This window comes from Colius striatus, chromosome 8 (genome assembly GCF_028858725.1).
Source record: "Colius striatus isolate bColStr4 chromosome 8, bColStr4.1.hap1, whole genome shotgun sequence".
In the NCBI taxonomy this organism is placed as follows: domain Eukaryota; kingdom Metazoa; phylum Chordata; class Aves; order Coliiformes; family Coliidae; genus Colius; species Colius striatus.
This window is the reverse complement of record NC_084766.1, coordinates 14,173,387-14,189,034: the sequence shown is the minus strand read 5'-3', so window position 1 is coordinate 14,189,034 and position 15,648 is coordinate 14,173,387. Positions and strand designations below refer to the sequence as shown.

General features: G+C 48.0%; 1 protein-coding gene across 1 annotated transcript; it reads right to left on the bottom strand.

Moving 5' to 3' along the window:
• Nucleotides 1-1,426: 1,426 nt before the first annotated feature.
• Nucleotides 1,427-12,986, bottom strand: LOC133625975 (collagen alpha-1(XIII) chain-like). Its single transcript, XM_062001682.1, has 3 exons — nt 12,675-12,986; nt 5,150-5,219; nt 1,427-1,497 (listed from the first exon to the last, which is right to left on the bottom strand). The coding sequence occupies exons 1-3, from the start codon at nt 12,975-12,977 to the stop codon at nt 1,427-1,429; spliced, it is 444 nt and encodes a 147-aa protein (XP_061857666.1). The 5' UTR covers nt 12,978-12,986.
• Between the last annotated feature and the right edge of the window lie 2,662 nt (nt 12,987-15,648).

The following is a 15,648-nucleotide window of genomic DNA, read 5'->3' as shown; positions in this document are numbered from 1 at the left end:
GCTGTGTTTAGACACTTTTAAAGCAGCAAACACCTTTTGCATAGTCAGCACAGAAAACCATGCTGACTTATTGTCCTGAAAAGGGTTCAAACACAAAACCACAGCATTTCAACTAGTTCAGCACACCTCCTGACAGGAGGGCCATGGGAACGATGGCAATTTCATTGTACACTCCTACCTCACATTGCTCATGGCTTTGGGCCAGGGCCACCAACACGGCTCGTGGCTGCCAGCTTTTAAATAGACAGGGTGACCTTTCCACACCCTCGCCCCACATTAGGGATGCCAAACACCTTCTCCATTTCTCGGGGCTCACCAGTGCATTCAGACTTTTAATCTCACAGGAGCCCTCTGATCTGTCCAAGCAGCCCCAGCAAGCTGAAAAAAGATTGTGTTAAAAATGACAGCCAGAAATTATAAAAGCCATGAAAACAACCTGGCAAGGGGCAGAGCACCCTGGCCAGGGTGCAGGCTGCAGGCAGGATTCAGGCACTGACCCCCCTTTTGGCGCACCTTCCCAAAGACATTTTGGGAGGAGATAAGAATCCCAAGTGAGAAACGGATGCATCCACTTGGATGCAATATCCTGCCTGGGTGCTGCAGGGATGGGGCTGAGCCTGTGCTGCCCAGAGATCTGCCCCTGCTACAGCTATCCCCACCAACCCCTCGTCTGCCAGCCCAGGTTCTGCCCTTCCCAATGTTTCCTCCGTCTGCCGGCTGCCTGCAAGGCCAGGCAGAGGTCGGGACGTGGGAAATCCTGCCACCTCCTGCCAGTTGGCCCTGGGAGACACGTCCTGGGTGGGAGCCAAAGCCCCGCTATAGCCCTGCACTGTTTCTTGCTAGCCTCCTCCTGCAGCTGCCGCTGTGCTGAGGGGTCCAGCCTGCACAGAAGGGCACGTACTCAAAGGGGTGAGCAGGATACCTGGACTGAATGTGTACACCATGTGGCCCACAGCCCCAGGGTGCAACTGGGGCCACCACTGCACCTTTGCTCTCACAGGTTACCCTGCAGGAAGGGTAACAGCAGCAACATTTCTGAGTTGCAGCAGCTCCTGATGATATTTCTGTAAGGTCAATCAGAGTCAGAAAGAGTGCCAAAGTGGCTTTCCCTGTGCCCTGCGCTGGGGCAGACAGGGGATGTGGGTGAGGTTTTGTAGAAGAACAAATGCCTATGGGATATTCCCTTGCAAATCCTCAAATACGTTCCCAAGAGGACCCCAGTTCCTGCCCAATGCCGAGATCCTTGCAGCTGCCCCACACCAGCCTCCAAGCCCCTGTTACAGCAGAAGACACATTGGTTTGTGGTGGGGTTGTGCAACTTCCCTCTGACCACCAGTCCACAGGAACCCACAGGGCCAGTCACCTCCTCCCACAGCCCAGCTCCCTCCTCTGCCCCCAAGTGCTGCCACAGGAAGGGATGGAAAAGTCATTCGGCATCCCTCCGAGCCGCTTCCCTGCTTGCACGGCTGACCGCCTCCAGCGCTGCAGGCTCCCAACCTGCCAAAGGAGAAACCAGACCAAAACAAGCATTGCGGGGGCAGGGGGAAAGGAGCCAGCCTTTTTTGTTAGGTTTTTTTTTAAGGGATATAGAAGATTGGAGCACAGAGCCAGCAGAGTGAAAAACAGGCACGTGGGGACTGTGAAAATAGGAGCTGAAGAGAGGAAGATGGGAAAGGTTTAATAAAGAGAGTCACAGTATATAAAATACACAAGTGCTCAGCTCCGCCAGGAAGACTGTGGGAGGAAGTTTTGGGGGCAATCCCTGGCTATTTGAGACTGTTCAGGCAGACAGAGTCTGGATCTGCAACTGGGTATGGATTAGACCAGGAAAGCTTAGGTTTTCACCCTGTCAACCTGAATCACAATGCTTTTCCCTCACAGTATTTTGTGAATATGTGGCAGAAATCAAGAGAGTTCTGTTGGCTGTGATAGGATCCTCTGAGGCTCAGGTAGCTCTCCCTAGCATTCAGCCACATCCAGGTCCCGTAGAGAAAAGAAACATTTCCCTCACCTGAGCAAAAGTCACAAGGGAAGACTCGCTCCTAGAAATCAGATGCTGTCCCACCAGCATCTGCTCAGCCCCTGAAAAGCTCCCAAAGTTTCATCCTAGCACACAAAAACCTTGGAACAAAATCTGTGCTCAGCTTCCTGTCCACACTCAGTCCTGGTGTGGCACAGGGTCTAGGAGGAGTGAATAGCTGGGTACAGCCATTGCTGTCATTGGGGCTTCAGGCCCTTTCCCAGCCTGTATAAAGTTGTACCAGATCAGTGGGGACAGAGGGAATCACACAGGTTATCTACCAGATGGAAATAATCACATCATTAATTCACTGAGAAGGTTGTGCTAACCATGGGGACTGTGTCCTCTCCACTGAGACATCCCTAGAGAAGCCCATTGCCACCTCTGAGCTCAAAAAACACAATGCCGAGGAGCAACATCTCACTTGCAGGTAGTCACACCCAGCCTCAGCTCAAGTGATCTGAAGTAGCTCCTTCCCAGATGAAGGAAATTTGTATTTCCTTATCATCTGCTATAAATACAGCTGCACTGTTTTCCTGACCACGTTATTCCTATGGTCCTTATCATGTACGCTCAGATAGCCACAACACAGTCACACACTTCACAGTTCCCTTGCTCCTCAAGTCCCAGCTTTTCCAAATCAATTATGTTTGCAACTCTCTGTCCCCTGAAGGTCTTCTGTGGCAATAAGTGACCCTGCCCAGGACCTCCACATCCGCACTGAACAGGTCACCAAATGAACTTGTCTTCCTTTTCCCCTTCTTTGCCACGAAGGGCCCTGGCTCACATTTAGGGATGGACTCAAATGTCACTTCTGATAAACATTTATTTTTTGTGAGGAACATGATGTGTTTATAGTGGTGGAGTGGGCCAATGAGAAGCAAAGGGCATGTGCCAAGTCTTGCAACATTTTGACGCTTCTCAGGCCTTCTGAATACCTTGGTCTCCCACAAGGGCCATGTTGTCTGGTCCTTGGGGCATTTTAAAGACAAGACAAAAGATGCATTGGGGAAGAGGATTCCCTAGGTCTCAGGCTGGAAGAGAGATTATGTTGAAACAGCACAACACACAACAGTGATTTCAGGTGGCCTGTGTAGCATCAGCCTGGAGAACAAAGGAAAACACCCTGGAGCAAAAAGTCTGAACTAAAAACACTGGCTGAAGGTGCTTTCATTTCTGCACTGCTCAAAGCCAATCAAGACTTCCCCTGCCACATTATCAGGTTTGGACCATAGTTCCACTTCCCTTGATGGATTAGCTGGCAGGGCGGGGGAAAGTTTTAAAACAATTTCTGTATCTGTAGGTTATTTGATGGACGAGGAAGTTTGACAGGTAAAAAGGAAGCCTGAACCCTCTTAAGACATTTACGTTCCCCTGAATTAAAGCTGTCTTTCAGAAATACTATGGAGCTTAACAGTATGAGTACTTAAGTGCTAGGAGAAATCCAGCACTGACTGCTGACAAGGCTTCACAAAGGATGTGTGCATCTGCAACCAAGTATTATGATCTTCATGCTGAAATACTTGGGTGATTCATTTATCACGCACATGGTGTAGAGGGTCACATTCAGATGGCCTCAAAATTCTGTGAATCTCTTTTTTCTCTGCTCTGCATTCAAGTTCTAAGCTTCCTTCTCCAAGCTGGCTCAGAAACACCAGGAAGATATTAATTCCTGTGGTTTTATGGCATTTACATGTCAAGTCTAATCAGGAACTTGAAAATGGAGTAGTGCTATCATTTGTGTTTCCACTGAAGGGAAAAGGTTGACATTCAAAACTGCTGAACTCAGTTTCAAATTTGGTCATTGGAGAAGAGCTACTTAAAAGACTTCATTTGTAATGTCTTTTAAATGTAAACCAAAATAGTTCCTGATGTTTCTTTCTGAGATTAAAAAGAAAGTCCTGATCTGGACTAGTCAAATCAGGCATTTTCCAATGTTCTACAAGTCTGTATCCTGCATTTCAGTTCTTTTCCATCACAAACTAGGATAACTTTACCTCTTGCTTTTATATGCTGCTACCTTACAAATCCATTTTAGTCTGACAAGAGACTGTATCTCCTATGTCTGTACACAGGTCCAAATACAGATTTCAAGACACTACCTAGAGCAAAGACAGCTCTATCATTTCAGTCTCTGTTATCCCACTGTTGACTATACATAAACATGCTTTGATAAGAAAACCAAAGGAAAATCCACAGAAAATGGAAATGTCTCTTCAGATGCTCATCCAGGCACAAATTTCCTTATCGCTTTCTTTGCAAGATGAGCTTCATCTACTCAGTTTGGATCTACATAGTCAAACTCTCCCAAAACTTTGACTTTGGATGTGAGTGGTAGCTGGCACATGTCTTTTTACAAATGCATCAAAAGACAATGAGGAAGGCTAAATGACTCATGGTAATGGAATGAAATGCCATTCACAAATGTTTTTTCCATAGCAATTCGTCACTTATTGTATTGAAACCACTTCAGAAGATGTGTCTCAAAGGGCCTTTTGATATTAGCATGATTAAAAACATTATGCAATTAAGCAATCCCATAATATTTCTGTATGCTAGATGAGCAAGACCTCAACTGACCACTTCATTCAACCCCTTGACAAATGGCTGCTTCTAGCAGAAGGCTGTTATTCTCCAAGATGCCTTAGATAGTTGTATAATACCAAGGAATCCAATCCTCACCCCAGAGGCATTTTGGCTCACCAAAATTTAGCTCTTCCACTTTGGTGTTAGGTCTCTCCTATGTGTCTCAAACGTTCTCAAACCAGCCAAGAAAGATGCACCTCCCAAGAGCCATTCTGCCCACTTCAAAACTAATGTCTAAAATGAATAGAAACATTTACCTTCTGGATGTATCTTTCTCTCTTTATTGACTAACTTGGTGACTACCTAGATATCTGCCTGGATGTCTATCATTTTTCTCGCTGTTTCTATCACATGCAGGGTTAGCATTTACATACATGTCTGACTTGTTACACACATCTCCATATTGAATTCCTACACCTCAAGCACATTGTTATGCAAGGATGCATAACTTTGCATTCATACGCCACATGGCATTAAAAAAGCTTTCAATAAGACACAGACAAAAAAGGCCCCTCCCAAACGTCAGCCGCCTCAGATCCCTACCTGCCGGGCAGTTGCATCGCTGGGGCGTGTCTCGAACTTCTCGATGCCTTGGCAAGTGGAACTTTAATTTCTGTCAAGGGATGAAAAAGAGCAAAAGGATTCATTAATCCTCTTGAAATAAAAGCCACAAATTCTTGGAAAAGTGGGACTGGGGGATGCTGCCCAAGTAGATATGGAAGAGATAGAGCAGAACAGTTTGGGAATGAAGGAAAGCATTAAAGTTCATAGTCTTTAACTAAAAATGTGGGGGTTGATTGGAAGCAGGCTGAGGGGGTTTTGTAATGACCTCCAAATGCAATCCTCCTGACAAGCATTACAAAATCAAGAGCCAGCAGTGGCAGATAAAGAGGTGACTGTGCCCTCATGAGAAATCTGTGTTTCTCAGAAGACCTATTCAGCAGATAAAAAATGGAGATCGGAAGAAGGTACTCTTCCTCCCTGCGGCCAACTCATTATGGACAAAAGGATCCCACTGACAAATTGCAGCTGAAGGTGGCCTGAAAACAATAACAGCATTTATTGAAACTTTTGGAGGTTGTGAAGCTTAAGTGCAGACAAGACAAAACCTATCAAGAGCTTCCACTATATGGAATCATGTCAAAGTGCTCATTTCCAGTGAGTCTGGATTTCTAATAGTGACGGCATATCAGTCTCTGGCCACATTGTGTATCTCTTACAGGGGCAATAGAGTCCACCTGAGGCCACCACATCTCTCACTGGAAATGGCATTAAAATTTACATAAGTCCTGAGCAAAATACACTTGAGGGACAGCATCCACACCACTCCTCTTAGACTTTAATAAAATAACTGTGATTTAGTGAAGAAAATGCAAATCAATCCAAAGAAGTTATTCATTAATGTATGTAAACCACACTTGGTTAATGATTTGATATGATTTGAGAAGACTGAGCTGCTGTGTTGCTTGTGCTAAGGAGCCTTTCCCTCAAGCCCAACTGTTCACCCTGGTTATACCTTCTTATTGTCCAACCTGCTTCACAACTAGGGCCAACATTTTCCAAAGAAATAGCCTTATGTCAGGCTCAGCAAAAGCCCATGTCCAAGATCATCTAGAAATGACTTAATTTTCACAAGTAAGTGAGCACCTTTTTGCAAGAAGGCATCAGTTCAGGGACAATTTCTTTTAGAGAGGGAAAAAATAAAGCAACATATTCCTGCCTGGGATCAGGGAAGGCAGAACTGGCTGGAACACTTCCATTTTTCACTTTAAAAGGACTGGATTCCTTATTGCAAGTCAAAATCAATGAGGGTTGTTGTGACTGACTAGAAATTGAATATTTTCAGAGGGCTTTCCTTGCATGGCAATCTAAAATGTTTTGTTAGCAAGTTGATTTGATATCAGGATGAAGATAGGGTTTCACACAAGGAGAACTGCCAGTTCTCATATAGCATTGTATGTGTTTACCTTCTCAGTTCAAAATCACAGATACATTTGGGCACGTTCCCATCTAGCTGCTACCCCCAGATGGCATAGCTCTGCTCTGCAACTCTGCCCTGGCTTGAAGCACTTTGTGCTAGTGGTCAAACATGGGCACAAATAGGACAGCAGAGACTTTATTTGGATACTCAGACTGGTATGTAGACATATGCGTTCTCCTTTCCAACTACACATGTGCCAACCAAAATGTCTGAATGCAACACAGCCACGTTTGGGTTGGGTTCCCGTGTTTGGGAACCAGGCTTAGTACACATTGGGGGTGACAGTTCACACAGGCAGGACCAGAAAGTCATTTCCTAACCAGTGAGAGCCTGAACACCGTGGCTACAGCGGAGCCCTTTGTGGGACAGAAATCTACATGGAAACATGCAACAAATCCCTGCCCCACCAAGGGCAGAGGCAGCCCAGGGGCCAAGGAGGAACAGCCAGGGCAGGAGGCAGAGTTAGGGCTTGCTACAGGAAGCCTTGGCTGGGTTGCTCTGCCAGCAGTCAAGGAGGAGAGCAGCATAGCTGGACTTAGCAGGGAAGTGATGACCCAGCAGGGCTTGAGCATGACCAGGAAAGGAACAGGAGTGATAGCATTTCCCCATAACTTTAAAAGCTGCGGAGTCAGGGTACAACCGAGATAGCCTTCTCAAGGATGGGGGCCCGTTGGGAGGGGATTGTGGGTGCTGCTGGGGAAGGCTGACAGCACAGCCCCAAGCTCTGGTGCTGTGCAGCCATTGGGTACTCACTGCCATTGGGTCTTTTCCCCATCCCCAGCCATCACGGTGCCTCCCTGGAACCCAGGAGCTCTGCACATCCCTGGGAAATGCAAAGGGCAGCAGTGCCATGGGATTGCTCCCCTTCATTGGGAGGCAAAACCTACCAGGAATTTAAGAGTGCCTGGACTGCAGTTTCTTGCACAGTCTACAGAACAAATATTGACTGCAACAGCAAAAATCCTTGGCTTCTGGAGACCTCAATTCAACTTTAGGTTGAGATGGACAAACAAAATTCATTTCTGGTCTTTTCTGCTTCCCTCATTACCACTGTGCAAAACAGCACCTGGTCCAACACAAGAAGCCAGCTTTGCTCAGGGGAACAAAAATAAAGGGTTTTCCTCTAAAACTGGCCTTTCCAAGAGAAAACTTTCATTTCCAAGCAACAGAAAACCATTCCATTTTAGGGCAAGGTTACTCCTCTAAACAAAAGAAAAAAAGATAATATAGTCTCTGGGAATCTAATGTTTGTGGTCTTCTGGGATCTGTGATTTGCTTTTTCACCTGGGGAACACCTAGAGTATGAAATATCAGAGCAGCTCTCGGCCACCTCTTGCTCTGGCAGAATTGCTAAAAATGCTTCTTAGAGAGAGGATTGGCTTGTCAGTGGAGCCTGCTTGCTCTTGTCTGTTATCTTTTCCAGTGACATAATAGCTACATCTTCCCCCTACATGTATGGAAGTAGCTGAAAAAGCCTTTGCCAGCACTGGGGCCACAGCTGAACAGTTCCAACACGGGGACTGTGCACCTCTGTGTATTTAGGCAGCTGTTGTACATCACTGAGTGCCGAAGAAAGGGGAAAACCCTCTGTCTGCAAGAGAGCAAGGCCAGGAGGGTCAAGCTAGAAATGGGCAATAAAATCAGCATGGGTATTTCCCCTGGGTTTTTTTAACTGGCTGTTAGCGTGACAGGTCAGGGCTGGCTTGGGTGGACAGAGCAGTGAAAGCAAGACCTCTTCTGACATTAAAAGACCATGGCTGTGGCCTCCTAAACCTTGCAAGTGCCTGTCTATTTTGGATGGGTACTTGAGATTAGGTGAAAGAGAGGGCACTTCTTCAAAGGGGGCAGATTAATAGCTCTTTAGTAGATGTAGTTGTTTGCAGTCACCCGGGGAGGTGAAATCATTTCCCACCACTATCTCCAACAGCTAAAAGAAACATGTTTCAAATAGATAATCTATTACAACTATCAGGAGGATTTCAAGGGTGGGTGGTTTTGTTAACTCTTATTGTTTTATCTCCCATTTCACTGTTTTTTCTTAAAGTCCCAGCTCCTGTAATCACAGGACCATGTGGCACAGAGCAAAAGCAAGCAGCAAACCCTCCCTGATGGAGCAAAATGCTTGGAAATAACACCATCTAGGTTCAAGGATTGCAAGCTTCTGAAAGAAAAGAAAGGAAAGGACTTTTCTACCAGGGAAATTGGAATTAAAAAAAAAAAATACATATAATGATTTTTGGGTGAACAACACTAAACTAAAGATTGAGGCAGAGAATGCTCACAGCAATCTTTCTGATCCTAGGATACAGAATTGAGCAGTGAGAGACACTGAAGCAAAATGAGGGAGGAAAATGCTTAAAGTTAGGAAAGAAATTTAATTTTCAGGTGTCCCTCCTTTCCTTGCATAAGAAAGGCATGAGCCCCAAGGAAATGTGCCTATAGGGAAAGCAGTGAGGTTTGATGCTCCTTCCCCATCCGTAGCACAGCCCTGAACCCCTTCAGTATCACTAAAGACATAAAAAATATCTTCCACACAAGCACCTGAGAGAATGAGTGCATGCAACATAGTGCAGAGGGGCAGCTGATCACCCCCCAGTTTTTACAGGATAACTAACTGCTGTTTTGTTACACACACACACACTTCTGTCTCTACAAGGACACAGATTCTGGGGCTTTCTTCCTAGCAGCAGCACTGAATGCATCCTGCTCTGCATCCTAATGAGCTTTTAGTAAATTAAGTAGTACCAAATGTTATTCAGCATGGGAAAAGACCTTGTTTTCGTCTTTTGAAAACTGTGCCTCTCCTGCAAATGCCAGTAGTGAATTTATTTATCCTTTTCCTAAGATTTTATGATGTCTTATAAATGTAGAGGAATTCCTATGTGGAGCTGAAGTTCTCCCTGAACTACCCATTTTTGGCCCATTCCACGCAGACTTTTTCTGGGAAAACTTAGTTAATTTGTGTCTGTTAGAAAATTTCCCACTGACACCAGTCAGGGGTTTACAGATAGTGAAGCAGCACTGGTCAGGCTGCTTCTGGGAAAGCATCTGCCACCCTCTCCTTGCTCATTCTGAACTGAGATGGAAACCCTGCCACAGCCAGTCATGGGTGCTGCACAACTGGGCTCCAAGATCGGGAAAACATCCCCACCAGCTGGCTTAAAACTGACATTTTAAACAAACCAACCCAGCTCTCCCTGTCAGATCACTGTATCTTTGCTTGTCTGAAGAAGAGCACTTAACAGGACTTCAGCATTTTGTATTTCTCGGTGCAATCTGTACAATGTCCCCACGGCTGCTCGCAGACCCTTAGGAACCTCTGGGGGACACTTGGGCACAAAGGTGACAGTTTGGAGGGCACCACACACTCCAACTCAGAGCACCAGCAGTATGAGTTTGGAGCATAACCTCAGAGCTCCTCCATCAGCCCTTGCAGACTTTGTGTCTTCATGTCCCTCCAGCTGATTTTCACAGCCACTGAAACCAGAAATGTCCTCTTCTGTCCATGTCTCCCCTCACTTTCCACTTCTCTGCCCAGCTCAGTCCAGCTCTTTCAAAAGCCAGGATTTCTTTAAAGCTTTGCTAGATTATTTTGTGATGGATAACACTGAGCTGGCAGCTGTGAAACCCATTAAGGTTGAAACACCAGGAAACTCCGTGAGGATGTGGCAGTGAGAGGCAGCGAGGGTCTGAGCAGGGGGGAATGGATATCCTGCTTTCACGTCCATCACAGCAAGCCCGGCCACAGCCTCTCTCTCCCCAGTCACGCTCAGCACTGTCTCTTGGTTTCTTCATTTTTCTTTTCCCATCATTTATCTGCTCCCTTTTATCTTTCCTGGTCTTCTCTGCCCTTCTTGTCCCACACCAGCTACTCTGGGAGACCTATCCAACTTAGCCCTACTTCAGGCCTAATGAAAAGGAGGACCAGAGGGATTTGTTTTAATTTCCTAAGCAAAAGCCTCATATGCCACCCGAGCATCTGTCCACCAACAGACCCCCATCCAGCATCTCAAGCCACTTGACCCACACCAGCACCTCTGGCTGAGCTGTGGAGCTGTGAAGTAGCTGGTCTAGGAGCTTAGCTGAAGTTGAAGCAGGCAGTGTGGTTGGGGAGGTTCTCCTCCCTGGGGGACACAGCCCGCCTCCCCCTGTGGGCAGCAGACCTTCCCAGGTGTAAAGGGGCAGGAGACCTGAGCCAGGCATCCCTGCTCCTCCACACCCCTCTCCAAGCTGCTTTTGAAGCTGTGGCCCAGAGTGGTGCTAGTAACCCTGGCTGTATCTGGGAGCAATCGCTGGCTCCTCAAGCAGTGGTTCCTGTCCTACAGCTGCTCCCCACCTGGATGTGAGGGGGGCCGGGGCCACCCCCAGGGGCTCAGGAGGGGCTGCTCAGAAAGCAGAAGTGCTGCTGGGCACATGAGGCATCAAGAAAGCCCCATTTCCTTGCTAAGCCAGGCTATAAAAAGGTGGAAAGGTGCCGTGGCCAGCAGAGCCAGCAGGATACAGGGGGCCATCCGGCCCCGGGCACAGCTCCCAGGAGGCGTCCTGGGGCACGTCTCAAATCACTTGGTAGAGATAAACTGTGACTTCCCAGGAAACTCATGCCAGCAGCAACAAGAGGACCACTGCACGTTATTCCTGGCCCGGTGACTGGAAGGAGTCTCTGCACAAGGGTGCAACTGCAGGGCACAGGTCCAGCCACTTGCAACACTTCTGCCTCCTCAAAAAAGCTTTTTTTTTTTTTTTCTGTGGAGTATTGCCCCATGGATTCTGTCTCCTCTTTATTCCTCATCCAAAGAGGCCACTCAAAACCACATCCCTCAGCTCCTACGGCCTTTGCTAAGTCAAGGTTCACGGCTTTTGGCTGCAAACCCGAGCCAATCCAGGGACTGCTCCCGCGAGACCCGTAAACAGTAGTCAAGCCTGTCAGCTGTAGGTTTAAACTCCTCACCACAGACCTTCAATTGCTCCTAGAAAGCATGAGTGGGTCCCTATGCCCCCTCAGGTGCCAGACAGCACTGCTCCAAGGCAGACACAAACAGCCACTGCTCCAATCATCACGTTCCTTGCCACATTTGGCAATAGCAGCGCACAAGATTTTTTCAGACACAAGCAGTTTTTTGGGATAGCCAAGGCTGGAATAAACAGAGAAGAGGTGGGTGGAAATGGCCCCAGCTCTGACAGTCAGCCCCGAGTCTCCTCTGCAGAGCTGTGTGAACAAGTCAGTGTAGACCTTCCTAGAGAGTTCAGAGATGTGAGTCACCATCTGCTCCCTAGCACATGGTGAAAGTCTTAACAAGGTGAGGAATCTTGTGGAGTACCCATCCCACCCAGGGCAGAACAGTCCAGTCAGGCAGAACACCCAGTAGCATCAGCACAGCAAATTTAAAGGTATAAGCAACACAAAATCCGCAGGTTTTGGCCCTCTTTATTGACCTGCTGAAGCCTGGGCTTCTTCAGCAGCAGCTCTCTCCCATCCTCAGAGGAAGAGCCCGCTGGCTGTGGTGGAGTTTGGATGGGGCTCAAGCAGGCATAGCACAGCCATATGCTCTGCACTGACACTCTGGTAGTACCAGGAAATATCCTGGCAGTGTCAGTGTGTCATTTTTCTGAGCAAGGAGCCGTGGAAGCAAAGCCAGTCTGTCATGACATTAGTGTGTTTACAGTTACCTCCTGTCGTAGCCACACCAGCTGCAGCGTGCCTTGCCCGTCCCTCTCCCGGGACACAAACCCACATAGAATTTCCAGGTTTAACCTCTAGCTCTTTCAGCAGGCGACACCATCAGTCACCAAACTGAGAAGGCTGGAGGTTCTTCCATTCCTGCCAGGACAAGGAATGAGGTCTCCCCTTTGCAAAGAGCCAGGGCTCAGCCACAGCATGGGCTGGTGCAGAGGGAAGCCAACATCGGGTAGGTTTGAGATATGGGAGGGACCTGAGGGCACAAGAAATTCAACGTAGCAGCATCGCTTGTGCAGAAACACGTTTTTAAGGGAGGGAAAAAAAAAACAGATAATGTGACTATGAGAGCATATGTGTGCCTAAAATCTATAGTAGTGCAAACTAGATAAACAAAATGAAAGGACACCGACCTCATCAAGCAGTTGGTCAACTCTTCCCAAAATAGCTGTCTCCATTTGGTCTGCTGAGAGCCAGGCAGGGAGCTGTGCGGGTCTGTCCGCTTCCAAGTGGGACACCCGGGACTGCAGATCCGAGGTCCGAAAGTACAGCAGGAGGCTCAGCACCAGAGAGAGCAGGGAGATGCCAGGCAGCCCCGAGCCCAGCAGGAGAGGGAGGCGGCAGCATCTCTCCCCATCGCCGGTCCTGGGGGGAGCCACGCACCCCCTGTCAAAAGCTGCTTCGCCGACGCCTTTCCAGCTCTTCTCCTCCAACATTCCCTCCCTGTCCTGAGAAACAATAAATAAATAAATAGAATAAATAAAGCCTCACTCCAACTCGAAGAAGCACAATCCAGAAGGCATAGAAAAAGAGAGTCCAAGGGGATCCCAGTGCCAGCAAATGACAAATAACAGCAGTAATGACAAAAGTGGATAGGGGAGGTCTTTAAAAAATAAAAACAAACCACACACACATAAAAGAGGTGCAGAAAAAAGAATCCAACTGCAGCAAAGGGGGGGGGGGGGAATCTGATGAGGATTTTTTTTTCCTCCTGTGTTTCAGTCTTTTGGTTTGCTGGTAAGTTTTTGTTTCCTTCTAAGCTGCCAGTTTCAGTTCCTTCGCAGACAAGCCAGGAGCTCGCACATGAAAGTCCCCATTAGAGAGCAGTAATTCTCAGCTGCTCCGGCGACGACGTTGTGCTCTGGCTGATCGTGGCTCCCCTGTAACATGACACACTCCCTCCAAACTACGGGGCTGGGATGAGAGAGCTGCGCGGCTTCCCAAAGTAACCTCCTCTGCTCGCCCTCTCTCTCCACCTCTCCCTTGCTGCATGATTTATTTATTTATGCAAAGCGCTGGGGTGGGATCGGGCAGTGGGACGCCCTTGTCCTGCTCGGTCCCCAAACCACCTCTCTGCCGCCAGCCCTTCCCTTTGAAGTGACTCTTGCTGAGGTTATTTATAGTGGCAGGAAAGAGACTGTAAAGCAGAGGCTGAGCTCACACCAGCCTGCATCCGTCTTTCTTCCCTGCAGCCGAGGGCACTTTACGGGATGGTACAAACGGGCTGTCGCGTCCCCCACGCAGACCCCGGGGCAGCCCCGAGGCACTAGCAGTGGGGTATTTTCACCTTGATATTTTGAGGAGAGCGGCCAGGCAGGGCAAGAATGAGAGAGAAACATCTGGAAACAAAAGCCAGCAGCTGAGGGCTCTGCAAAAAAAAACCAAAAAACACAAAAAAACCCCAAAAAACCACAACTGAAAGGCAGGAGGGAGTAACACTCCAGGGGAGCGAGCTACAGGGCAAGCGGGGGAGATCTTTTCAGCTTAATTTGGGAGTACAACCTGCTGAGCCTAGGGAGCACCGAGGATGTTCTGAGGAACTAATCTGCTGATGCCCTCTAGTGAAGCTGAGCTTCCCATCTCCTTCTCTGTGTCCCACAGCGCATGGAGTGCCAGACAGAAAACCCCCTTGGCGGGGAACAGGCTCCCCAATACGTGCCATAGGGCAGCTCAGAGCCATGTATCTGGGAAAAACAAAGCCTCATTCTGTTCTTTGAAAGCTAGGGAAGCCCAACTCTCCCAATTTTTCCAAGCATGATATACAATATTTCATCCTCCAGGATGACATGCAGGCTCTGCTGAGCCTCTGGCTGTCCGTCTGTCCATCCTTTGATCCCCTTCTTGAGCACACAGAGCAATGAAGCAGCACGGGGTCCACTGCGGTGCACAGTCATTAAAACCCAGCCAACAAATTGGTCTCTTAAAATCTGGCTCCCTTGTGGCCCTTTCGCTGTCATTTACACATTTTAAATGAAGATTTTGCGTGCAGTCTGTGCTGGAAATTACTGGCAGAGAAAATTCATATTCCATCTCTCGCCTCGGTCCTTGTTTCAGAGGGCTGGAAGAAACAGACCGTCTGGGAGCAGGTTAAAGCAAGCATGAGCTTTTTCTTCTGCACCAGACAAACCCTGGAGGGCTCGGTAGCACACAGCCCCAATTCTTTGAATGGCCTCATGCCTTTGACAGCCACTCACTTCCCAAAACAGGGGTTTAGCGTCTGCGAGGCAGGAAATCCTTTCTTTATTTCTTTAAGCAGGTTTCTTGTCATCTCGCTGCTCAAATTCGCATTGCTGCTCCCGCATGCATGGAAAACACCCCTCTGATGGCTCCAGCCTTTCAACAGTTTCTCATATGAGCAGGGCAGAGCTGCCTAACCCACAGGGCTGGCACATGCAGGATGTCTGTTCATTTGGGAGGCACAGACACCTCGGTTTCCTACCCCCTGGCTCAGTCTCTCCACAGCTATGCCTGTGTTAGCTGCCTATTTCTTTGCAAAAGGGAGTCTTTGAGGCTGTGGCTCTGCCAGAGAGAAACCGTGGTCCATGGAGTTACCTAAGATGCCATCTGTCATCATCTGTCAGCAAGAAATGAAAGGGAGATGCATAGAGGGTCATGATACAGTGCTTGGGAAGCAGAGATCTACACGGGGAAATGACAGCAACTGGGATTCAGGGTATCCTGGAGAGCTCTGAATTACCCTACTTAAAGACTGGGAGTGTCAAACTACCAGTAACTGCAGCTACCTGCCTGTATTTCACATAGCTTCACCAAAGGCTGTCTGCCTCTCTCTCCTTTATACCTGCCCAAGCAGTAAAATCACAAAACTGCATCCTCTAAGCTGAAAATGGAAAACTGCTGGGTGTCTACGTTTCACTTCCCCACATTGGCTGGGGACAGCTCTCTGCTCTTTAGCTCTGAGTTGATAGAGATCCTGCTATCCAGACACGAGCATCACCTGAATGACTCCCTAAGAGCTTTTTCCTGCTTTCCCACCAGCCCCTCTCCAGCTGATCAGTTCACTTAGGGGGTATGTCATAGCTGCTGCAGGCTGGGGAGCCGCGCTCAGCTGGGTTTCACGTGGAAGCCTTAGCTGCAGATGTGCAGGAG

Coding starts and splice junctions, on each gene's coding strand:
- LOC133625975 (XM_062001682.1), bottom strand. CDS start 12,977: ATGTTGGAGGAGAAGAGCTGGAAAGGCGTCGGCGAAGCAGCTTTTGAC. Junction 5,220..12,674: donor TTGACCAACTGCTTGATGAG/GTCGGTGTCCTT, acceptor ATCCCTTGACAG/AAATTAAAGTTCCACTTGCC. Junction 1,498..5,149: donor GCGATGCAACTGCCCGGCAG/GTAGGGATCTGA, acceptor CTCCTTTGGCAG/GTTGGGAGCCTGCAGCGCTG.